Genomic DNA, 25,953 nt, shown 5'->3' on the forward strand with positions numbered 1-25,953 from the left:
ACTATACACAATCCCCTAAATCCATCCAACCACATTCCCAGTCGCATCAAACCCAACGCATCTTCGAGCGATCCAACGATCCCTCGCCGCGTAGTCGCGATCTACGACAGATCGGAATCCCCGGCGATCGTTCTTCGATCAAATCCGTCCGCGATCCGCTTCCCACATTCGTCACATCCCCTCTAAGCTCCTAAGTAGCTCGAACGATAGCCGCCGGACACCGGTGGAAACGAATGGGCGATCAGCGGCCACCGCGGTACCCGCAATAATTACCGATCTCCGCGGGTAATCGAAAACCACCCCCGCGATTTTTCACGGTCGTCCCTGTCCCCGGCTGTACCCTGCACCGTCACAAATCAGAATAATTACCCCAACGTCGGTGGTTTCCCGATGGAGACGGCGTTCCCGTTTCCTCTGCCAGGGGCAAACGGAGAATCTCCGTCTTGCTCTCTCTCTGTTCCAGCCTCGGCCGGTCGTCGCAGCGCACGTCGGTTCCCTGATTGGTACCACCAATCAAGGCCGAGTGAGTGACGGTCGGCTAATGCAATAAATAAATTCCAATCGCGGCTGCCGGCCGGTGGACAGGGGCTATCTGTTCGTCCGCTGCGCGAGCTAGCCAGTAAAGGTCCCAAAGGGGTGTCCAGGAGTCCCCGGGCCCCGCCGATCGATAGAAAGCTGGAAGTGTTCCCGATGGAACCGGTCCCCGGCTGCCGGCGCGGTAGCTCCGGGCAAAAATCACCTGGGAGGGGGAAAAAGAATGAGAACGGGAGAGAAGGATCGCGCGAGCGCTCGGTTTAATGAACTCCGGGGATCCTTGCTGTTGGACAATGAGAGAGGTTGAGGGGTTGCTGCTCGAAAGCAAATTATTTCGGATCTTTTTGAACTGTAGCGAAATGGGGTGGGTGGAAATGGGTCATTGGGAAATTGTCTCGCTTCGGTTAGTTCGTGTAACGTCTAATGCGATGGGGATACGTATTTAGAATTTTGCTTGGAAATTTTTATGATCTGTTGCTGGCTCGACTTATTCGAGAATCTTCGTTTTATTGCTTGATTGCCACAGTGGTCACCGGTGTCTGGAGCTTCTAAATTCCTCGAAAGCGATTGCAACAAAAAAATCGATGGCAAATGAAAGTTTCTAGTCACATAAGTAACTACACCTATAATATAACTTAAAAACTATGGTACCAAATTGTTCGTAATTGATTCTAATACGATTTACCTTCTCGGAATTCTCATGACAGTGAACATGTTAATTACAATCTACATTCTAATTCAAAGTAGCTGAAAATTCATTTCTAAAGATCTATCTCAATACCGTACGCGTTGCACGAACAACTCTCAGAATCGCCTGAAATCAAAATCGTAAACTTCAAACCATTATTATTAATATTATCATAATTATCTTCATTCAATGGATTATCAGAACGACGGAAATACTTCGATAGAGAATTATAAAACAAGTTCCCGCGTTTATTTATAAATTGTTTCACCGGTGCGCGGTGTTAGTTTCGACATCTCTGTTAAAACCGTTCGATTCGGTTTTCAGTTTCCGATCTTAATTCGATAAACGGTTAGGACTGCGATCGGGCAAGAAAGTCCGCCGACATCGGGAATAATTTCGATATTCGGTTTCAGAATGCCGATCCGTCCGGCGCAGCGGCGCGATATGTGGGAACGGATCACTCGCGGCTTGATCGATTCCTTTTCCGCTTTCGGAGCCATGTTCGCTCGGCTAACTGCCCGATCGTGACCGGACTACCGATCTCGAATTAGCGAAAACATTCCCTCCCGCCGGGCAACCCAAATGCTTAGATAACGCGGCTAATGTCGCCGCGCGCGGGACCGTTTCTTACCTGCGAATTGCTTCCTTATGCGGCACGACACTTCCACGATTGGAAGCCGCGTCAGCCGTACCGAGATACACCGGTTTTTGCCCGGCGCTGCCCGTTTCGGGAACGAAACGATCCCGCTAAGTGTCCGATAATTTTCAGCAATTTTGCGAACGGCCGCTGAGGTAAAAAGGGAACGATAGGTCGTTTTAAAAATAGATTTATCCGGGACGAAAGTTCGGTCCGGCGTTAATTTTCGAGGAACGTTCTCACCTTTTCGGTTTATTCGTTGCTCACTGTGTCAATATATTTACGTTGTATCGTATATACGGTTTTATTTATGTATTTTTATAATCTAGGAACATCGTCATTCGTGTAAATTCTCGTTTCAAGAAGGAACTCGTATAAAACGAAGGATTTAACGAGCAGTCGTATTGGTTCGGTTGTAACAATTATAAAATTAACTGTAGAAAATATCTGACATTTAATAGAGGACAAACGGATGAACTGAAAAACTAATTTTAAGTGAAAATTTTAAAATAGTAGGAATAGTATCAACACTAAAACTATCAAAGATTTAATAGGATTGACATGTGATCCCTATAAAAATTGTAACGATAGCTTATTTTCGGCTCCTTCAGACATTCATTATAGTATTCAAATGAAACTGTTTATTTTCAAGATCATATCGATTATTCAATACTTTTGAGGCATCGATAATTGCGAAACAAAGCAATCGAAACCAGTCATTCTGGTACGTAATTAATCCTATATTTTAATAATGAAAATGAAATGAATCCTATAGATACTGTTATTAGAAATTATAAACTACGACATTATACTTAGAAACTCGATGACTCGTTTCAGTTTCATTTTTCTAACAGTTCGTTTAGATTCATTGGATCGAAGAAGATATTATAGTCGAGGAAACCGTCGGAGGAAATCGGAGAGTTTCTCTCGTTCGTATCAATTGAGACTTCTGCGACACCCGCTGGACAGCGACAGTGATGTCTTCTGGCGGAGATTAAAAATGTAAAACGCTCGCGATGGTTGTTAGTAGTAAATCGTTATTGTTGATTTAATGCGACGGACCGTAAGGTGCACCGTCGTTCACGCGATAAGTATAACGATGAAGAATGCGGGACGGTTGATAAACGCGTCTGGTGAATATTTGAATATTTTACACGGTCGATTCGTGGTATCGGACGGGGGCCGTCGTCAGAAGAAAAATGGTAATTTTATTCGAGCGTGTTACGCGTCAGCGCGCGCGAAGGGTCAGGAAACGCTGTATAAATTTGCGAAAGTTCATCTCGGAAGGTTCCACTTAGGTCCACGGTCGCCGAGGAATTATTCAAGCTGGGCAGGGGTTAATTGCTGGCTTCATCAAACCATCTCCTTTCCTCTGTTCGAAGCAGCCCTAGACGAGCGTGACGTCATCGTTCCGTATTCGATTCGCCTTTACCGGAACAGGGCAATTCCAGACTGTAACGCTATATAAACTTCTATTCTGGTGCGCTCGCGGCGACGAGACGTCGTTAGCCGGCGGTTGTTAACACTTTATCTACGGCGAGCCTGTTAATCGGCGTTTCGATTGCTTAACACGGCCACTGCCGCGGGATTTTTCAGCGTTTTCTATAGCAATACTTATTCCATCGTAACAAAGGCGAACGATATTAGAAATAATTATAGCGATAAGAACAGCGATGTATCGCTCCTTCAAGCACCTATGAAAAGTTCATTTCTCATTTTATTAGCAGTAAAGGAACATGGTTTTAGTATCGCAGAAATCGTACGAACTCTACAACTTTGAAACATTGTAAACAGATTTGAAAGAAGACTTCTAAGTAATAAGATACTGACCAACAGTTAATGACTTATAATTCCTAGCAACAATGATCATTAATGCTATTAAATATCATTAATCTAAAATTCCGAATCTCCGATTTCATCGCGAAACGAGAGCGATTAAAGCAAGAATTCATCCCACATTCGCCAAAGGAAGATTCGAAAATGCTTTCCAACGATTTACTGTTACTGTCAACTATTCTTCTCTCCCCGCCTAACTACCGAAACCTACGATTCGCCTCTGTCCAGTTATTTCTGTCGTTGTATAATAATGAAATTCGTCGTTTTGCAGAGACAATTCACGCTGATCCTGCAAGCGAGAGACGAGGCGAGCGCGGGCGTGATCGAGGAAGCGAGTTACAGCGGCATTGTCTTGCCAGGGCCCACGTGGCACACCCTCAATCACCAGGGAAGGAACGCTCATCTGGCGTATCGCGTTCGGGTCCAGTGCGCGGATCATTATTACAACGCGACCTGCACGAAGTTCTGCCGGCCGAGGAACGACATATTCGGCCATTACACCTGCGACGAGAACGGCGACAAGGTGTGCATACAGGGATGGAAGGGCTCCGACTGCGAAACCGGTGAGTCAATCTCGTCCTTTCGTTCCTCTCTCGGCATTTTCTCTCTCCATCTCCTCCGGAGACATTAGACCACCGACGACTCGGCTCGCGAAACGAAAACCCGAGTGCTGTGATGCCGCAAAAGCAATTGACTCGTCATGCGGCAGTGATAAAAGTCGTTGTTCTATTAGTATTACACTGATAGAAGTCCAGGGGACTTTACTGATAGAACAATAAAAACATAATACCTCAATTATGTTTCTTCCGAATGTTTTTCTGTTCGGCCTTATGGCTTCTTAGGTCAGTATCGCCGCGAAACGGCGTAAGATTCTATGAAATACGGAGTCCGGCGTTGAATGGTTAGCCAATTCGACGAGAATCATTGAACGATTTGTTTTAATTATATTGTAATTTAATTCTCTTCGCTTAGGATTATTAGGTACACTTGTTTGCCGAGGCTGTTCTATTAACGGTCCTCTGTCGGACATAAATTATATGCGCCGACGATTTTTGCAGATACCCGTTCCGTCGAAATCTACGTACGATCGCTGTTGAATAATGTTATCGCGAAACCAGCAATCTAAATCCATACTGATTCGACGGGAATTGGGAGCATCGATAAATTGTGTATGTAAGTCGATCTTATCAGAGCCATTTACATATTTACGAACGAGCACGTGCAGTCGAGATGAATAATCTACAGCGCGTCACAGAAGTCCTGTTACGATCTCCGCGGTGAATGAAAAACCTAAACAAACAGTATCTTCCCTGAAAAATCTCCAAACTACTTCAGAGACAACAAAACGATTCTACATTCGAGAAACCTACTATTCCAGATCAATCCTAAAGTCGCGTAACACTCGAAAGTTCCATACCCCGTTGCTCAGTTTCCAAACTGGAGTCCGACTCGTGAAACGCTTAACGCAGTGGCCGCCATTTTCCCCGTGGAACCTTCCGAACCGGAAGTAAAACGCAATGCGACCATGGAAAGGGATCAACTGAATACGATCTCGAAGCGGCGAGCAAATAAAAAAGCTCCAGTGGGGAGGTAAACGAAAATAAAAAAGTGGAACGAGAGAAAAACAAGATGGCTGCCGAGCGAAGCGGGAACGAGGCGTCGCGTCGCGTCGCTTTTGTCGTTCGTCCCGGCTGTCTCGTTATGCATGCAACGAAGCGTCGCGTCGCTGCCGGCGGCGTTATTGGCGACTTTTAAACGGCTCCCCGCGGTGTTTTTTGCTCGCCATCCGGGGAATAATTAATCGATCTCCGAAGCGTGAAATCTCGCGTCGCGCGGCGTAATCGCCAGGTGACTTCGGGCCGGCTCGCGTCCCGTTTCGCTCGCTTTTCTCACGGACGGCTGCCCCCCGAAGTTAACGAGCCGCCGAGATAGATCCGACCGGATTTTTCTACGCGACCAGTCCCTGTTCCACCTTTTCTCGATGCAAAACACGGGGCAGGGAATAAATTGATTCGATTGATGACTGTGACCCTGACCTTGTGCTGCTTAGGGCCATGATGAGGGACTTATTTGTTGCGATGAACAGAATTGACACTGCTATTAGTGTTGTTTGCTTATTTTATCTAAGATCCTGTAGATTTTGGTGGTTAGTAGATTGCGGATCTTTAGATCTCTAGATCTTTAGAAACGGTAGATTGCAGGTTCAAGTTTTTAAGAATTCGGAGATAGAATTGCAATGTAAAGTGATTTTTCTGTACATAAAAATCACTAGGGTAGTTCGCATATTTTTTGCGTCTTACGCATTCTATACAACTTTAATTTCGTATAAATAACAATCTTTAGATATTAGAATATTGCTTGAATAGTATGCGAACCTAATTGTAGATGTAATTATCAACTTCCATCCACTTCGTCAGTTCTATTATCGAATACATTACAATAGCACATTCACAATAAACAATTCACAAGTTTTATAGACTCCTAATACTTTCCCAAGTACACGAAGTGTAACAAGAGAAATGATTCAGTAATCAGGTATCATTGCCGGTTCGGACACCTTGGAAACCTCGCACAAAAGAAACAAGTTTTCGCGATACTCGTTTCATAAGGAACAATCCCGAGAAGCTAAGGCTCGTGCGAAGATCCGCGAAAGAATCTCCCGTTAACTCCCGCGCCGGACAAAGAATTCCCGACATTCGACGAAATTCTCGCTGAGCGTCTTGGCCTCTAACCCCCGATCAATTGGGCACGTGACATCGCCGGCTCTCGCGCGATAAATAATCGTGAGAAGTTGGCGTGCACGACGGCTTCCAGCCGGCCGTCCGAAAAACAATTACGCGGGACCATAAAACGTCCCGCGGAATCCACGGCCGGTGGACGTCGGCGACGTTTCGCGCGATCCGCAGGGGAAAGTGAAAATCCGCTGGATGCCTCGTCGCAAGTGGGCTGCGGATAGTTTATGCGGATTCAGATTTTTACGCGCATAATTGGGAAACAGAATTGCGATAGCGAACGGGGTTTCCCGGAGGAACATCGTGAAAACCGCGGACGTTTCTTATGTTCTCCTCGTGTCGCGCGCATCCTGCGCAGTGTGGCACTTTCGAATATCCCATGAACGCATGGACATCTTTAATCGTTAATTAATTTACATCTGGCCGTTCTTTCGCCAAAGTAATTGAGCCTACGAGGCAAACGCTGGAGAAATTGATGAAAGCCTATCATTGACCCTTTCTCGAAAGTTTTCCACTGGAAATATTCAATATTTTTCGACGAGATATGGATGACATTGTTTGAAATTTAACGATAATTCACAGGTAAATCAAGCAACAATGGTAGTTCATTTAAATATTACACATAGCAATACAAAGTTTCATTTAAAATGCTAAATATTTAGTAAAATCATAGTTTTGCTGCATCAAATCAAATGGTGGTTGAGAGTCAACCCTTGAGAGTTAACCCTTTGCGCCCCTATGTCGAGTGTGACTAGCGTTATTTGCAGGTGTGCTTCTTTGCCAAGATATTTTTCAAATAGATCATATTATTATGTGATTTTCAATGTTATTAGTAAGAAAAATACACTGCTCTCTACAAGCTGTCTATTTTTTCAAATGCATCTCAGGGAAAAATGCAAAAGAAATTCGGAGTGCAAAGGGCTAACCCTTTACATTAATTTCAAATTATAAAATTCTTCTTCCTATTCAAATATAGCAAACTGACAAACAAAATTAAAAGACGTGAATCCATACATACCTATAAGTTGCCTTTTCTGAAACGAAATCTTAGATTCTCGAACGTTTCGCTATAGAAATGAACTATTAAGATACTGAAAATGTTCAGAAAGCAAATGGTTAATAGAGTTTCTGAAATATTAGTATCTAAAGCTACTATACTACCATGTATAGCAAGAAAATAAACTTACAAAGTCTGAAGCTGTAATACAAAGGATCATTATTACTCGTAGAATAAAGAAATCTTGGAATGTATTTCAGCAAAATTCTTCTCTGAAGAGTCATATACTTACGTAGTTGACTAAAGTATTCAATAAATGATTAACAATCGTCCCGCCGTGGTTGGTGTGGGTTACGGTGATCTTTCTCGGCCAGCTCGAGTTTGGGTTAGGGTTAAGCGGCGGCTCGAACAGTCGGCGCCGGTGAAACGCAACGCGAATGATCTCGAAGCGTGCCTCAATGAACGGACACGTTAGACGCATGTCGTACGATTCGCATAAAGGTAGCAACATCACGCCAGATCCCCTCGTACAATGCTGGCCCGACTAATATGGCCGCTCTTTCTTCGCCGGTTAATCGTTACTTCCGCCTCCCCGAGCGTTCCAGACTTCTACCGCTACGGCGAGCGGTATCACGCTGCACGTTCCCTCATCAATGTCCTCATCGACGTTTCTTCGAGCCAACCTTCACGAATCCGGAAAATTCCTCGAGACGCGTCACAGTCGACGCATAAACACGCCTCGCTTTACACGGCGAATCAACGTTTTACTATTCAACAATTCGACATTCACCGTTGATAAAAAGCAATGGCAAGCAAGAAGTATCCGAGCAAAGTCATTTCAATTTTTCGTTTCGACGCACCGAGGATATATATTCCGATACTTCGATATACACGTTACCATTAGCAACCAGAATGTCTACCCAAATCGTACTACGATACTTTCGGAATCCTTTACCATCGAAACACCGTAGATCACCGTACATCGTCGATTTCGTCAAACGTTGATACGCGCAGAGCAAAGATACGCATTCGCCTATTACGAAAGTTTGCCCTACATAGCTCTCCAAGATGGCGCCGGACCTCTCGGGGAACAATGTTTACCGGCGTCCAGCTTACGCAATTCCATTATTTATTCGCGGCGGGTTCCCCGAAGGGAATTCAATTAAGAATTACCGTGTTCCAGCGAGTTTTCGGGGACGCCTGGCAGCCACCGTCGTTTTCGCGAGAAGCATCGAAGATCGTTTTACGATCGCGGTTTACGGCGAAAAGGGGTCAAATGCAAACGAACGTGCGCCGCGTCCGAGCCGAGGAATATTCTTCTCTCTCCGCGCTGTGCGCGCCGGCTGGCTGGCTGGTTAGATGCAGCCGCTCGTGTGAAGACGATGCACGAGTGAAATTCTCTCGTATTGACCTTTCACAGCGCGACAAAAATCCGCCGCGGAGCCAGTTCTCTCCTTCCCGTGAACCGGCCCCCGGCCTCATCTTCTCTCACGAGTACACGATTTCCACCGATAGTCCCTAATTGGGATCGTGCCGTCCTTCCCCCCCTACGACGTCGACGAAAGTGGAACGTGTCTAATTGCGGGACGATAATATGATCTTCCCGCGTTGTTAAACTGTTGAATATTCCGGTGCCAAGGGGATGCGACCTCGTTACTCGACTTAGGAGACACTTTCTACGCGAACGATTTGATTCTTCAGTGGATTTCGACGGTTTTCTTGGAATTACCATGTTTCATCTGATCGAAGTGTTTGTTTCTGGCAGTGCATGCATGGAATTTCTTTGTTCGATGTATTCTTTTCACCGTAACCGGAACACGATGCGACTTTGAGTCACATTTGAACTTTACTTAAATTCTTTGATTATTTCATATTGCGTTTCCAAAAGTTTTTTTTTTGTGCTCTTAACGTTTGTGCCCTATGAACAACAGCAATGACATTTCAATCGTTCCTTTTATTCTCGTAAGCGACTGAGAGTCACATCGTGGTTTGAGTCGTTACAAAAACACGTGGTACGATTAGGGTTAAGCTTGTTAAACTTCTTTGTGTAAGATATGAATTATTACTGGCAATCTTGTAAGGGAATTTCTCGAAATTCTAAAAATTATGAAACTTCGTGGGTAAGTGGAGCAAGTCAGACCTGATACATTGCAATTGTTTCTTCTTGAATTTCACTTTGAGGAGTGAAACCACCCCTCGATGCAAAGTTCTCTTTCTTATGGATTATCTTGGAAAGGTAAGGGATAGAGGGAAAAGTTCAAACGAAGGATACATTGTTCTTACGCGTCTGTGAAATTGCAACATTTTCCTATAGCGACGAGTATCGATTCCGAGATATGTTGTTTACTGCATATTTGGCATCGTTTTGTTTATGTGGAACCGATTAATCGAAGTGCGCAGACTTTCATACGCGAGCGAAGAAAATCTTAAAGTTCACAGTGTCAAGGGAAACCGGCTGCGACGAGGACGATCATTTCCCTCTTTGAATCTTTATCACTGTAAATTGCTTGGCTATTTGAAAATAACTTTGACGTCAGGACGACGTTCATTCTTATAATCTCTCTTGAGCAACGTTCCGTGCAATCTTGAGATGCAATTCCGAAAATTTAATTAAAATCATTCTTTCACATTTTCGTTCGTCAACATCGGGACGTCGGGTTCACAGAGGAACTTATGAAATCGAGACAATCGTTTCACACGATTCGTTTTCCGCCTGCGACGAGCGATTTTCCAACGCTAAAATTATATCTCGGCGGATATAATTATCCGGCTGATCAAAGATCCGTTTCTGATGCATGCCGTCGTCTCGATTCTATTTGCGCTCGTTGAATAATGATCGGCAATGGAATGCGTCCGAGGGAAAAAAGAAGGAAGTCAATGAAATTCCGCATAAACATAAACGTCGTTAATGATATATCTATTCATGTTATTCATTCGGCGAGTAAATCAGTTCACTGGGCCGCCTGGTCCAACAAAAACAGCAATTAGCAGAACAGCCACGCTTATTTGCATTCTGTTCCCACCGTTAATCCTTCATTACTCTTCGGCGACGTTTTTTAAGCTTCCATATACGCACAACCTTCGGTATCTCTCATTGAAGTACGGAAGTCCATGCAAATACGCGTCCTTATCGAAAGACTCGAACACTCTACTCGCAAATACAATTTCATTCCATTATACTTTATTTCAACAGGTATAATCAAAGAACAACCTCGCGAAGAATTCCGTTGATTACAAATTATTCGTCTCACTTTATTCATCTTTCTAACACGAGCACTTAAATCGTCTTTCGAACATTTCTTTATGAAAGCTATACGTGTGAATTTAATAACATTTCAGTCGGTTTATACTTTAGTTTAAGTACTACCGAATCAACTTTAATCATTTCTTAAAGAAGCATCTGTACCTTTACAATCATTCTAACAGAAGAAATTGGGAATTGATCAATTTTAACCCACCTGGTAGTTCTAATGTTGAACCCCTAAAACTCTCGAGTGTCCAAGAAATTCGCGTTAACTGTTACATTTCACAATACCACACATCACAAGCAATTATCCAAAGACAAATTCCCAAAACCTCATTATCAGTCTTCGTATTTTATTGAATATGAACTATTCGAATCAGTAGCTCAATTATCGAAGCAACGAGAGATTTGTCTTCATCTCAAGCACCTATTTCATCGAAGACAGGTCTGAGGAAACCGAAAAGACTCGATCAAGTTTCAATCCGAGACAATCGGTGAACAACGTCGATCGAAGTGAAGGCGATCGTTACGTCCGACGATGCCGTCCGTGTCCTCGGGATCGCCGCGGCATATTGGTCGCGCGATTTCACCGGGTTTATGGTTACGCGGCGTGCAAATCGTAAAATGTCGCGTTTAATGGCGGCGGACAAGTAAACGTTCGCTTTTCCGCCGGCGAGATTATCGCCGTCTGTCCGCCCCGTGGCAAAAGGTAAGCGTTACGACGTGAAAGTCGTGAACCTTCACCTGTAATCCGATTCTTCGCGGCGCGTCCGTTCGCCGTGGCACCGTCGAGGACGACGGCCGGAGGGGGAGAGGGGACGGTGAAAATAAAGAAGCCGGCGTACGAAGACGAATCGCGCGAGTTTCATTTCCCCGGCGTCGGGGAATCGGCAAAAAACCCATAGACGTGTAACTGTAGACGCTCGGGGCTGGATTTATAGATCCCGAACAACGAGGCAACGGTACTGTATGCTAGGTGTTAATCAAATATGAATAATCCGACGCGCTGTCCGACTTCGTCGCCAGCTTTGTTCCGGTTTCACTGGGACGCGGAACCTCGGCTTCAACCTAATGCCCGCCGGGAGGAAGGTGGAAGAATTCGAAAACGAGGTCGTTAAGGAGGTTAGACAGGGGAAGCTAAAGAAATTTGAACAGTGGAGGGTTATAGCTAAAATTAGAGGAGGTGCTGTTCCAGAAGACTTTTAGCCTTTGATTTAAACAGTTTGTATCTTTTTCTGGGGGATGACCATTGACATTAAGCTTAAGGATTATATATTATAGCATAAAGAAAGAATTAAAGAAAAAAAGACTATATTAAATGTTATCGATAATATCAAGTGGAAATTGGGGATGCTGCAATTCGCGCGAAACATATTTTTCTGTCATTGAATAATTAACTCTTTGCCTTGTAACGTGTCATCTCGTAGAAACGTTACTTTTCTGTTATTAATCAGTATACTTTGGAGCGAACATAGAATATACCTAAAATCTTTCGCTTTTTCTAATGAATTATTAATAGAATAGTCGTGTCGATTATAATTGAGAAATAAATCGTAGGGGTTAAAGGATGGTGGTTCGTTTGAAAGTAGCGCGAGAGTGCTCCTCCTGTAGTCTTCTATAATTTCGTAGTCTCCTCTGGTTTTAGCAGTGCCATGTTTCGCGAAGCGGATCAGTTCGACGAAGACGTGACTCGTAAAAGTAACTCTCGCGTTACGTATGTTTTAGAAGGCGGATACGTTGAATTCTAATGTTCCGACCTTCGAAAATCATCGTCCCGAGGGTTCAGAAATCTGAAGATCCTCTATCCATAGCAAAACCCCCAAAGCGATAGGAATATTCCCGGATTTTTGCGATATTTTCGCCCGCGGCGTTCCCAGGCAGCTCCTCACGCTCGATTTGCTCGATTTCACGCGTAGACAAGTGTAATTAACCCTCGCCGACGAGTAACCGGGCTCGGAGCGGGCTGCAGCATCCTCGACGGCTCGCGCGGCCGACCAGCCGGTAATCGACTTTCCTAAACGAACCGCGAATCGCCGGTCACGAAACGACGATTCCCCGTCCGCCGAGTAATTCCCGCGCGAGCGCGCACCTGTTGCGTCCCCGATGAAGAAAACAAGAAAAAATCGGGAGAGGGGGCGAGAGAGAGAGAGAGAGAGAGAGAGAGAGAGTTCATCTAACCGGTAGGCACAGATTGAGCACACTCGTTCCCGACACTTCTGGCAGCCGTAATTGCCCACTCTGGTAGCCGTGAGGGAAATCTAGATCCTCGTGATCCACGCAACAATCGGGAACCGAACGTTGCCTCGATCCTCTCCGAGAGACCGCAAAACTGCCAGGAGAAGCGGAGTACAGTTCGCGGATGACCAAATCTCTTCGTCGATGTTAGAGTTGGCTAGGCTTCTGGCTCAGAGTTGAGTTAAATGTAATTCGATTACATATTACTGACGATAATTCAGGAAGAAATTATTCTTGTGTAATTGGAATCGAGGCGATTGCGATACGCTCCGATGCGTAATTACAGGAAGCTATCGAATCAGGAATTGCATTTTGTTTGTCTGTAGGTAACTCATGTTAAAGTGTGATTAAATTAGGTTTCGTTCAATTTTACTGTATGCAGGATCGTAGTTGTACGGTTTGAGCTTTTGTCTAGTTTTGTATCCAGTTGTTTGACGAAAGTCTGTTTTTGTAACTTCGATATTATCTACAATGCCAATATCACTGCTGGAATGCAACATAGAACACGCGGCAGAAGCGTCTTTATTTAGGGCCTGAGGACGCCGGACCGCAGTCGCATAAATATCCACGGACCGGCGACCCCCGCGCGAACGAGAAACCAGCAGGACTATTAATCATTAAAGATCCCACGAGAGTGGCTACACGTCCTTCACCCGCGACGCTGGAAATATGCAGCTGTGTATACGCACGACGATAGATATATGTACACATATATTTGTGTATATATATATTCAGGCATTAAGGTTGAAAAATAGCTGGGACTTAGCCGCGTGTAAATACGGTGTCCTAGATTCGAGTGGACAGATCGTGACGTCGGGTTTCTCTGATCTTTTTGAAGAAGTGTCCGCCGGGAGCCCGAACGCCCAGCCCCGCCGCGTCTTAATCAAGAGTTTTGTAATAACTGGTTTCAGTTTGATAGACGTGACAAAAAGTTATACCTCCGCGCGCCCGTAGGAATTATAATATATACGATTTCGCGCCAAGTTCCGCTGGGCATGCCAAGATGGCCGCCATCTTTTCGGCCCCAGTCGTCCGCCATATTGGATTAGCGAAGGAGATCGAGGCCACAACGAAAAACTGCGCAGTTCACCATTGTAAACCAGGAAATATTTCGCTGCGAACCCTTATCATCAGAAATATTATATCTTACACCTTGTCCATAGTGTTTCCAACGAAAAAGTACAAATTTAAAGTCGCTATCGATTAAAATCGAACTACCAAAAGACACCGTTAAGGCTCGTATCGTCGAGCGATATCGAAAGACGGAAGATAGATCACTTTACCCGAGATGAATACCGTCAAAATATTTATACCAAGAATCGCCGGAAGACGATGATCGATTCCATCGACTGGAACACCCTGTATGCTCTCAGCGTGCATCCTCTCACCGCGCGCGTAACGGTAAAGAGTTCGGTACACCGATTAAAAGTTTGAGGGATACGTGGTGCACGCGTGTCGCGCGACGTGAATTTTCGTTTCACGGTCAGAGGGATAATCCTTCTCTCTGTCACTTCTCATCCGTCTTTCTGTCCCCTCGGCTAATTGAGTTGCTGGTTCCCCGGGCCCCGAAGATCCCGGGCCGTCACGTTCCTCCGTTCTCCTTTTTTTTTTCTTCCCTTCCTCTTCGTCTTCTTCCAGCCGAAGGGAACGAAAGCGTCCGTTTCCACGGATACGGTACCTTGCCCGCACGAAATTGGATTTCGTCATCCCGCCACCTGTAAGAAGCGACGCGAGAGTACCTGTTGCCCCGCCGTGCCTCCTCCGCCGTCTCCTCCGACGGCCGCGAGGATAAAGCGGAATAAAGGAGGGACGCACACGCGGGCCACGAAATCGTCCGTGATCGTTATAATCCCCCGTAGACGTGGGACGCGGAAAATAAATCCGACACTTATACGCTTTCGTGGCCCACGGCCGGATTAATCGTTTGTGTTTCAACTTCCATTCACGGCGCTGACTTTTGTGCCGTTCGCGGTCCGCCGGCCATTGTTGAACGGAGGAGGATTATTCGGTCGGCGAGGCCGGGTTGAGTTATAGCCGGCCGTCGGCCCGTCTTCTTCTTCTTGTTTCTTGTCGCTCTCGACTCGCCGATTGAAAAGGAAACGAAAAACCAAGAGGGGGATCGCTTTGTGATCGTTGCCCCGCGACCGTGGACCGAGAGGAGAAGAACCTTGACACCGTGGCTCGAGTTTCTGGGAACTCGAAAAGACCACCGGCAATCGCGACAATTTCCGAGACTGTAAATCTCGGGCTTAACGCGACGCGGAATGCGAATATTCGTGGTGTCGCGTGACTAAATTAACGCTGGGTCATCGCGTTAACGATACAACAACAGATAACTATCGTTCCGAAGTGTTTGAAAACGTTTGCATCCGTTCCATCTAAATGCCATCGTTTCAAGCCCAGTCTCCCTTCGTCATTTAAATTTCACTACCATCGCGACATAAGGAATCTCCGTTGGTCCTCGAGCCAAGCGTATCAGACCCATCTCCATCAAACTAACCGCAAATTCGTTTCGTTCTGTTCCAGCGGTCTGCAAAGAGGGCTGCCACCCGGTGCACGGCCACTGCAACGTCAGCGGCGAGTGCAAGTGCCGTCACGGTTGGCGGGGTGAGCTCTGCGATCAGTGCACCCCCTATCCGGGCTGCAAGCACGGCTACTGCAACGGGTCCAGCTGGCAGTGCATCTGCGACACGAACTGGGGCGGGATCCTCTGCGACCAGGATCTAAACTATTGCGGCACCCACGAGCCCTGCCAGAACGGGGGCACCTGCGAGAACACCGCGCCGGATCAATACAAGTGCACGTGCCCCGAGGGATTCTCGGGGCCGACCTGCGAGAAGGTCGACAACCCGTGCGCGTCCAACCCCTGCCTGAACGGCGCGACCTGCAAGGAGCTGGGCGAGAGCGCGCACTGCGAGTGCGCCGCCGGTTTCAGCGGGCCCTACTGCGCGACCGACATCGACGAGTGCGCTTCCCAGCCCTGCCAAAATGGCGGCACCTGCGTGGACGGGAAGAACGGGTTCGTCTGCAACTGCCCGACCGCCTGGCAGGGCGTGCTCTGCCAGTTCGACGTCGACGAGTGCGCCCTGAAGGAGTCGCCGTGCAAGAACTCGATGACCTGCTCGAACCTAGCCGGCGACTACAGGTAAATTGCACGCCTCTTACGTTGCCACTTTCCCCGTTGCGCAACCCTTTCATCTCGAGGACACCCGAGGCGATCATGGAAAAATCGAACTCGTCGCTTTTCCCTGAGATCGCGAGTTTCGGGAAACTGAACGAGAACCGTGGTCGTTTGATACTTGGACACCGTCGCGTGGTGTGAAGATCTGGTACCTGCGGATGATGGAACACAGTGGTTCCGGGCGGAGAAAAAGGAAAGCCGTGGGAGATTGTTCTGAAATCTACGATCGAGAGGAGAGGCATATGGAAAGATATATTGCGTTTTGTTTCCACTGAAAAGGATCTTTAGGAAGACACTTTAACCCTTTGCGCTCGGAAGTCTTTGACTAGAAATGTTTAACATTTTTCAGTGAGTTATAGGCATTTTTTCAGACGAATTGAGTGAAAAAACATGTACGTTAACACTAGGTTTACGGAACGCGTCAATTTCACGCATATTGAATTTCATATTACGTATATTTGCTTCGTCGGTACTATCACCAGAAAAATGTGCCGATCGTAAAGGATTAAGAGACCGACAGCTTCGGCTTGTCTAGGAACGCGCGACCGCTGGATTCACAGCGCGGATTTAAAAGCGGCTGGCAACGGATCCGAGGCTGAATTAGAACGTCTTTACCCGCGGAGCATTGAAAATATCGCGGGATGAAGGTAACCGGTGAGCGGCGCGGCTCGCGTTCGGTCGTTTTTAAGGCGTTGATTTTTCAGCTGGTGCACCCGGTACGCGCTAATTAATCCGGCGGAGTAGAACGTAACTGCCCTGACGCAAGCCGCCGGAGAATTTATTTATTCGGTCGTGGTCTTTCCATACGCGAACGGTATCCGATCCGTCGCGGAGCGAGTGGGAAATGCGTAACGCAGAAACCCGGGTAGTTACTTTCAAGACCGATCGAACCATCTGATTATTGCCCGAGCCTGAATACCATCGACGGGCATTTTCTGCGCGCCGTTTTCCCCCCTTTTCGCGAGCGCGCCAAAACCGGGGCCCCGTTTTAACAACTCCACCGCCGAAGGATTATGGAAATCCGTGGGAAGAATTAATATCGGACGCACCAATAAGCCTCTCGGACAATCGTTTCGAAAGAGTCCACGGTATTACGTTAAGCTCCTCTAAGGATATAATCTTCGGAGCGCAGAAAGAAAGCCGGCAGCCCGCGTACGCGGAGAATTCACGACGCGAATTTTTATATTGTTTACCGCGCAGCGCGTAATAAAATGAATTCGAAGCATTACCCCGGTACGCGCACGCGACGGGAATGAATAAAATTTATTTTACATCGCGCCGTCCGCTTTAGTACCGAGCCGAATTACTGCGAAAGATTCTGGGGTACATTGCCGACTCGTACAGACGCGAGGGAATGGTTTCTCGAAGCGAACGCTACCTTCGCCGCGAGAGATTTGGAGAGGTCGATCGAAGATCTTCGTATCTGAAATTGGAATACCGATTAATGTAATATTCTAACACTAGAACTACCGAACGGGCAAAATGACCCACTCCTGATTCTTTCTTTTCGCGATTATTAGAAACATAGCAAATGCTTCTGTGACTTATTAACGCGTTCGCTACCAGCGCTTATTTCAGGGACGGTCTCCTCAATTATATTTTCTTCGATGCAATAAATCTTCTATAGAAAATCTTAGAAAAATGAAACTGAAACAAATCATTGAGTTCTTAAATATAGTGTCGTAGCTTATCATTTCTAATAACAATATCTATAAGTTTCATTTCACTTTCGAGAACGAGATTTAATTTGAAGATTGACACTTTGAGTCAGAATAGTCCCAAGTACCGTCCAGTGGTAAAATTACAATATACGAAGCAAAGTGAACTAATACAATTATCGGAATAAAATAATGGTTTCGAATATCTGTAGCGAACGCGTTTAGCGAAAGTCAGATAGAATCGGCACGATCAACGGAATATAGACCAAATCGGAAAGCAACGCGCAACTTTGTTTTCGCCATCGTGAACCGTCGACTAGAGAATTAGACGTTTCGGTTTGATTCAGCTCAGGCAGTCAACGCGTTAAATAACAGGAGAAAAGGAAACCACGTGCCGATCTCTTGCCGTTCGAGTAATCAAATCATTTGTTCGCGACATAGTCTTCCAAATATGAAAACTTCATCTCGCCGAAATCTCGACATTCCTCCATAAAGAGTTGAACCTGGCCTTCATAAAAATTCTTCGGTGCTTTATCCTCACTTCAATGATCGTGTCTCACTTGTCTTCAGGTGTCGCTGCAGGAGCGGTTTCACGGGGAAGAACTGCACGAAGAACATCAACGACTGCGTGGGCCAGTGCCAGCACGGGGCGCTGTGCATCGACCTGGTCGACGACTACCACTGCAGCTGCACCGCGGGCTACTCGGGCAAGGACTGCGACGTCGACATCGACGAGTGCGCCTCGAAGCCATGCCAAAATGGCGGGGAGTGCAGGGACCTCGTGAACGCGTACGAATGCGTCTGCCCGGTCGGGTTCACCGGTTACCAGTGCGAGATCGACAGGGACCACTGCAGCCCGAATCCGTGCCGGAACTCGGCGCCCTGCTTCAACACGCAGACCGACTACTACTGCCACTGCCCGGTACAATGGCAAGGGAAGAACTGCTCGGAGACGGCCTCCCACAATCCGCAGTTCGGCGTCACGGACGAGGAGGCCGGCTGCGGCAGCGAGGGAACCCCGTGCGGCGGTCGCGGCAGATGCAGCGGCGGCAGATGCATCTGCGACCCCGGCTACACCGGGATGCACTGCCACGAGAACATCAACGACTGTCGGGGCAACCCATGTCTGAACGGCGGGACCTGCGTTGACCTGGTCAACTCGTTCCAGTGTATCTGCAGAGAGGGATGGACTGGAGACCTCTGTGATCAGGGTGGGTACTTGTGTACGTCGTTATATGAATTTCTGTAGGGTTGCGTGCATTGTTTCAGTGTTTCTTTTCGTAGATAAAGAGTAAGATTCTGGAACTGAGAATGCTGTATTGTTTACTGACTGGGGATACATTGCTAACTCTTTAGCTACCCTCCCTCGAGTATCTGATTGACACGTTCGCTGCCAGGGTTCGTTTCAGTGGCGATCCTCTCAATTGTATTTTATTCAATGAATCTTGTAAACAAAGTATTGGGACAAACGAAGCTGAAGTCATTGAATCCTTAAATGTAATTTTGTAGCTTATAGCTTTAATACGTTGAGTGTAATGGGGTCACCGATGATCTCCAACCAAATCGAATTACCTAAGTGACATTTAGCTAGATGAACGTGCAATAATAATAATGCAATTCGATCAGTATTTTGCTCTATGAAATCGTGCGGCATTCAACGTGTTAAACTCTTGTCCTATGATTTTCTGGACTGTGATTGATGTAACTGCTTTGCTATTAATAATTTATTCAAAATAAGAGAAAATTCCAGTCTTATTCTATGTCAATATTGCATTCAAGCAAACTGAATAATATTTGCGTTTATTAAATTCCACTTGAAATCTTCACCACGGGTCTGACACGATATTGTAGGTCAAGGGGCCAACTAACTATATCTACACAATTAATTTCATTTTCTTTATATAAAATATAGGACCGCTGCCGTCACAAATACGTGACAGTAGCGAACGTGTTAAAAGATTCCAATAAAGATACTATTATAAACCGAAGCTAACAGCGACTGATTCATCGTTGCAGACGTGGACGAGTGCATGAACGCTCCGTGCCGCAACAACGGTACCTGCATGGACGGGGTCGCGGACTTCACCTGCATCTGCAGGGGCGGTTGGAAGGGCAAGACATGCGCATTGCGTGGTGGTCACTGCGAGCCAGGCACGTGCCGGCATGGTGGCACTTGTCAGGACCGCGGGGACAGCTTCACTTGCCACTGTCCGCCAGGCTGGAAGGGTGCGGCTTGCCACATAGCATCGCCAGCTTGCGCGAGCAACCCCTGCGAGAACGGGGCGACCTGCGTGAACACGGCGGACGGGAACTACAGGTGCGTCTGCCGGGAAGGATTCGAGGGTCCGAATTGCCGGCGGGACGTGGACGACTGCCAGCCGTTGCCCTGCCTGAACGGCGGCAAGTGCGTGGACGGGATCAACTGGTTCAGATGCGAGTGCGCGCCGGGATTCACCGGGCCGGACTGTCGCATAAACGTGAACGAGTGCGCGAGCGACCCGTGCACGGGCGGCTCCACCTGCGTCGACGGCATAGCGAGCTACTCGTGCGTCTGTCCGCCCGGCAGAAGCGGGTCGCGCTGCGAGATCCGCACCGCGGGTGGGCCAGGCTGCATGGTCGCCAGCTGGGACGACGACTGTAACATCTGCGAGTGCCGGAACGGGAAGAATCAATGCAGCAACATCTGGTGCGGCCCCGGGAACTGCTTGAACGGCACCTCTTGCCTGGCCCACGAGGTCTGCGTGCCTAGCCCGAGCGAGAGCTGCCTCGCGCCACCCTGTCCAGCCTGGGGCGAGTGTAGACCGGTAGAAACTGGCAGAAGGGTGGGTCCACCAGCGTTACCGGCTCCACCTTCCTGCTGGCCCGGGCAAGCCACCCCAGGCCCAACTTGTTCGAGACTGACCATCTTACTCAGGAGAGACACCCTAGCCGCGGGCACCTCCGTGGAGATCCTCTGTAGACGCCTGAGGAAGCTATTAGCAGACCCGAGGAGGCCTCAGTCGATCGTTCTCTTATGCGACTTGAAGCCAGGTGACAACGACACGGTCGAGGTAACCATTTTCTCCGAAGCGGCTGCTGACGCGGCCAGAGACCTAGGCGAGGCGCTCAGCAGACCCCTGGGTAGACCTCTCGCCCTGGCCTCCGTGCTGGAGGTCAAGGTGGAGACGGCGTTGCTCAGCGAACCGAGCTCTGCGAATGCCAGCAGTGCTGGCAGTTACGTGGCCGTGCTGGGCGGTGCTCTCGCCACTGTCCTCGTGCTGGCGTTGTTCGGCGGCCTGTGGTACCTGCGGTCCGTCAGGCAACGCTCGAGCCTGACCGCTACCACCAGCAGCGAGACCTCGCTGCACAGACACCGCAGCGACCTGGACGAGAAGTCGAACAACCTGCAGAACGAGGAGAACCTGAGGAGATACGCGAACCCGTTGAAGGATCAGGACCAAGGCGAGCCAAGGGTGTCCGTGGTCAGGCCGCTGTCCGGGACGTCATTGGGCGCTCTCGGCGCGACTGAGGAGAGTCTCGAGATGGTCTCCGAAGAAGGGAGACACCGACTGCCGCCGCTCTACAAGCCGCCCAGCGCCGAGGCGAGGAACAACACGGCCAGCTTCAGCTACGAGGAGGGACCCCACAAACCGTACACCAAGCCCAGACTGCAAGAGCCGTCGTACTCTTCTCATCAGCAACCAGGAACCAGTCAGACATCGGTGCCGCATCAAGTGTTGACCGTACACGTGTAAGCTCGGATATCGAGCCGATCGAGCGCCGGATTTATGGACACTAAGAGAAAAATCTATGGCACCGTGTGCCCCTAACGAAACGAACCGCGAGGATGTTAGGCGTCGACGATTCTTCTCCGTTAGAGTTCGCGGGCCAGGGGTAAATCACACGGATGCAGGTGATTGGAGAAGCGAAATGAAGATTCTTCTTGCGAGATTTTCTACCTTGAACACTGTGGATGGAATTAACCTTTTAGCGACTGTTGCGGTAGCCTTCAATTTCATCTTTTGGAACACCGCTGTAGAAGCTTTGTTAAACCATGTTTTATGGGGAAGACCACTATAGGACTTGCCTCTTTTCTAACTTTTTACAACGGAATCAATGAAGATACAATTCATGCGATCGTTACTTCGTTACTTGGTCAGCTACCGGGTAGCTGGAAGGTTACGTTGATCCGCTGTGCATTCGAGGTGTGCACTTCACGCTCTCCGTGTTCGCCCATCGTCCGCGCTCCCAGCGATTCCACGATACACGACAATAACCGATCGACGATACATAGTTGTATTGATAATGCCGAGTCGTTCTATCGTTGTACATATGTACATAGCTCGTACTTATTAATTTCGCTAAGCCTGTATCTCCATCACCCGCTCTCCCTCGTCCTCTAACCCCTTCTCCTCCCTATCCTCATTCCTAGAACTTTCTTAAGGTCTAAGATTCGACGTTGTATCCGCGTTAACCGTGGATCATGGATCGATCATGGTCCCTCCACCGTTAATCGAAACTGTACCGCAACGTTGCCCCAACACCCAGCAGAGAATCATTTCAAAAATCGACTTCTCTGCTCCGTAACGTCTCGCTACGGTGTCGAGGTGGAATTGCGAACAGCGTGGACGTACGTTCCGTCGGACGATATTATTGTGATACTCGTAGAAAGAGAGAGAAAGAGAGAATATCGTGCGTGAGACTTTCTCGTTCTCGCCCCGCCATTGCCCTGTCCTGCTCCTCTCGGACCTAGACGCGATTTCTAGCGATCGACGGCGATCGTTGCCGGAAGAAAATCTTCGGACACGGCGGAAAATCGCAATGGTCGTTCGTCTCCTAAATTCTAGATCATTTCAGATTCTGAATTCTCGGAATTTTTGAACAGCACCCGCGGCAATCTTATATCTCTCCTCCCGAGAAACGAATGGTAAAATTGTTTTCGCGACGCGAGAACGACGACGAGCCAGTCGAACAGATTTTCTTCCTCGGTTAGAAGAACGATCGTCGAACCCCGTGTAGCTTGTTGCGAGTATTTGCGTATTAGCGTTCCCAGCGGTTCCCACAATTCGGGACCGACAAAATGGCGTATCCCATTGAACGACGATTGACTCGACCGCCGCCATATTGGAGCGCCAAGATGGCGCGCGGTCGGTGTAAATAAACCCTCCCGAGGAGACAACAGGCTCCAAATCGCGCCCGTTTTTTTCTTACCAGACTCCCTCAGACATTCCCTGCTCCTACATTTCCCCTTCCCTCTTAGATGTGCAATTTTGTTCATGTAATCTATTCTTCTCCTTTTTTTAAGTATCGCCTCCGCGGCGCGTCGCGGCCCACCTTGCCGCGCGAGGCCGCTCGCCAGGCGCACTAGACGTTAAACGAAGGCGAAGAAGTTAAAGATAGCTCGTAATTAGGCGGTACCCCCTAAGTTCTAGAACGGAAGGACGAAAAAAGAAGAAGTTTTTATAACAGATACTTTATTTTATAAAGAAATCTATATATTATTATACAAAAGTATATATATAGAACCGATGGAAATATATATATAAATATATATATATATTATATTATTTTATATTATATTATTTTTATTTTATCGTCTTGTATTAATTGATTAAGCGGCCGCGGACAATGGTTCCTCGAATGGTTCCTTATTTACGGGCGCGCGTCGTTCCCATTCGGCGCGCGACGAAATTGCGTCGCATGTCCGAGGAATTAGTGCCCCAGGCCTCCGGCAACGTAGATAGCTAATGGATAATCGAATAGATGTGATCAGCCCCCCTTCCCCCGTCCCGCAGAACCGCCAGCCCCCGCACCTGTCAGATACCGAAGGAAAGTGTGTGCGTTTGCGAACTAATGTGCGTGTAAATAAAATAAGCTCCTTCCGTCCCCCCATTTCCCTCCCCTCACGGTTCTTCTCGCCTAAGGTAAACGAAGATTGAGAAAGTTTCAATAAAAAGTACAACCCTTCGAGACCGTCTGTCTTTTCATTCCATCGTGCCGCCCGGTACCCGACCGACTCGACGAACGAATTCTCTCACGTGGAGGAGCTGTGTCCGCGACGACGGTGTTGCATTCAAATCACCGGGAACGCAGAATCGACGGTAAACGTGCCTTCCGGGAGCAGCCGCGGGACCTCGACAAACGCAGGACCGTTTCTCTGTGTTAACACCTCGCCGTGCCAGTCGAATTCGGTCGACGCAATTTTCGATACGGATTTGAAAGTCGATTGCTTCGGTGATAGAGTTTTTCGGGTTTTCAGCGGAATTTTCAGTTTCTGTCTCGTTTCGACTATTCTACGGGAGTTCGTTGGTTGTCTGTTCCATTCAATAATCTTTAGGATTGTAAATTTTACACGATGTACAGGGTGTTCACATTATAGCGGAACCAATGGGAATAACCGCATTAAAAGAAAATAGGTCGACAGCATAGAATATGTTCTCGAAGATCAAGCTTCGTCTAACTTCGAAACTTCCACCGGCGATGTCGTTCGAAGCGCGTTTCGAAAATATATCTAAAACCATTAAGAATCTAAATAAACCTGGTCGCTTTCCAATAATCAAATGCTCGCGTATACTTCGTAGAGTTCAAATTAAACGCGATAGAAATCATTGGTATCAAATTGCAAGTAGTCCTTGCTTCATTCGTGCTTCAGGATTTCAGGGTCGAAAATCCCGAGCGCGGATCCCTTCGTTTCCCGAAACAATGGCGGGTAAACGGTCGAGAAGCCTCGGTGAACAACCTCGGATATCGTGGACGCGCCACAGATTTCAATAGATCGTTTCATTGAGGATAATGCTTGTTCATTATCATCGAAAGCGCGTCTGCCGATCAACAAAGGGCCGCGGTGCGGGCAATTTCGTGGCCGAGACAACAACGGTGGGCATCGGGGCGGCGGTTCGGCCACGGGCAGCCGACGCACGGGGGCCGCGAACGCCCGCGTGACCGTGTTGAATGAACGATCTGTCGAAATTACAATACAATGGCCCAGAAGAGCCACTTGACGAATACCCGGTAAATGAGTCAGCCCTGACGGTGGCCGAATAAGGCCCGTGTGAACCGCGTATGTCCCGAGGCCGACGCCGCGCGACACACGCCTTGAGAAAGGCTGAAGCAAGGTTGCTTAACTGCTCTATCCACGCGAGTAGTGCATACGCAGCAATCACCGCAACCGGAAAAGAGATCCGACGCGTGTCAGATCGTTCGTCGGGCCGGAAAACCCGGAAAACCCGACCTACTTTCAACAACCGTCTAAATTATCAATTTGATTCGGGCGGTTGTTGTCATTGATGCTACTCTTTAGATCGGAGTTTCCCGACAGGGGGGCGGTTTGATTTTTAACCCTCTGTAGGCTCATGTAACTTTGAAGTCACATATCAGTGTATCGGCATCTTGTTGGTTTATTTCATTTTGCACTGGAAGTGGCCAATAAAATAATTAGTTAACTTCAACTTTTGTACGCTCAAGCGTGAACTAATAAATATCTACATATGAATACGAATTAAGAATGTATTCAATAGTTTCAATAATTTCATCAAACGAATATATTTTGTAACTTTCAAGTTACAATGACGTTAATTTTGTACTGCGTAGATTTTGTTATAATCATGAACAAAAATTCGGCCCATAGAAGGTTAAGGGAGGCAATTTGAAATTTGAAACATCACTTCATACATTTCACAATATTTACGCGCGTAAATGAAATAGCAAAACTATTATAATAAATATTATAAAAATATTATAATATAATAAAATATATATAATCTTGGAAAAGCTTAGGTGAGACATGGCAGAGAAAAAATTGGGAAACACTGCTTTAGATAGACTCGAGCTAGAGTCGAAACCTACATTTTACTGTGGAAGAAGGGAGAAGAATTAGGTGTGCAAGCTTTCGAATGAAATTCGGACCGACTTTCTTAACACATTCACTGCCACGAGAACAAAGGCGCAGACACTTTAACGCGCAAATTCTTTAATCATTTCTTTAAGATTTGATTTAGTAATACTTAAACTGAAATATAAACCAATTGAAATCTTAATAAATTCACGCTTTTAGTATTTATAAAGAAATCTTGAAAAGACGGTTTAAGTGCTCGGTAGTTCCAGTGTTAATCAACTTCGAAACACATCATATGTCGATGATAAAACACTGAGTGCAACCTGAATATTCGCGCTTGTCACTGGATGCAATTTCCGTCAGCTGATGTGCATTGGAACGCGCCATCCGTGGAAGAC

The 25,953-nt window shown here is 47.2% G+C and overlaps 1 protein-coding gene across 1 annotated transcript in view; it reads left to right on the forward strand.

The window, feature by feature from the left end:
* Window positions 1-23,779, forward strand: part of Ser (protein serrate) — a 78,201-nt gene extending 54,422 nt beyond the window's left edge. The window contains exons 3-6 of the mRNA XM_031977685.2: window positions 3,967-4,258; window positions 15,430-16,048; window positions 18,313-18,953; window positions 19,759-23,779. Of these exons, the coding sequence (XP_031833545.1) occupies window positions 3,967-4,258; window positions 15,430-16,048; window positions 18,313-18,953; window positions 19,759-21,476 (3,270 nt within the window). The 3' untranslated portion in view covers window positions 21,477-23,779. The remainder of the gene's footprint in view (window positions 1-3,966; window positions 4,259-15,429; window positions 16,049-18,312; window positions 18,954-19,758) is intronic.
* Window positions 23,780-25,953: the final 2,174 nt, after the last annotated feature.

Source organism: Nomia melanderi, chromosome 8 (assembly GCF_051020985.1).
Source record: "Nomia melanderi isolate GNS246 chromosome 8, iyNomMela1, whole genome shotgun sequence".
In the NCBI taxonomy this organism is placed as follows: Eukaryota; Metazoa; Arthropoda; class Insecta; order Hymenoptera; family Halictidae; genus Nomia; species Nomia melanderi.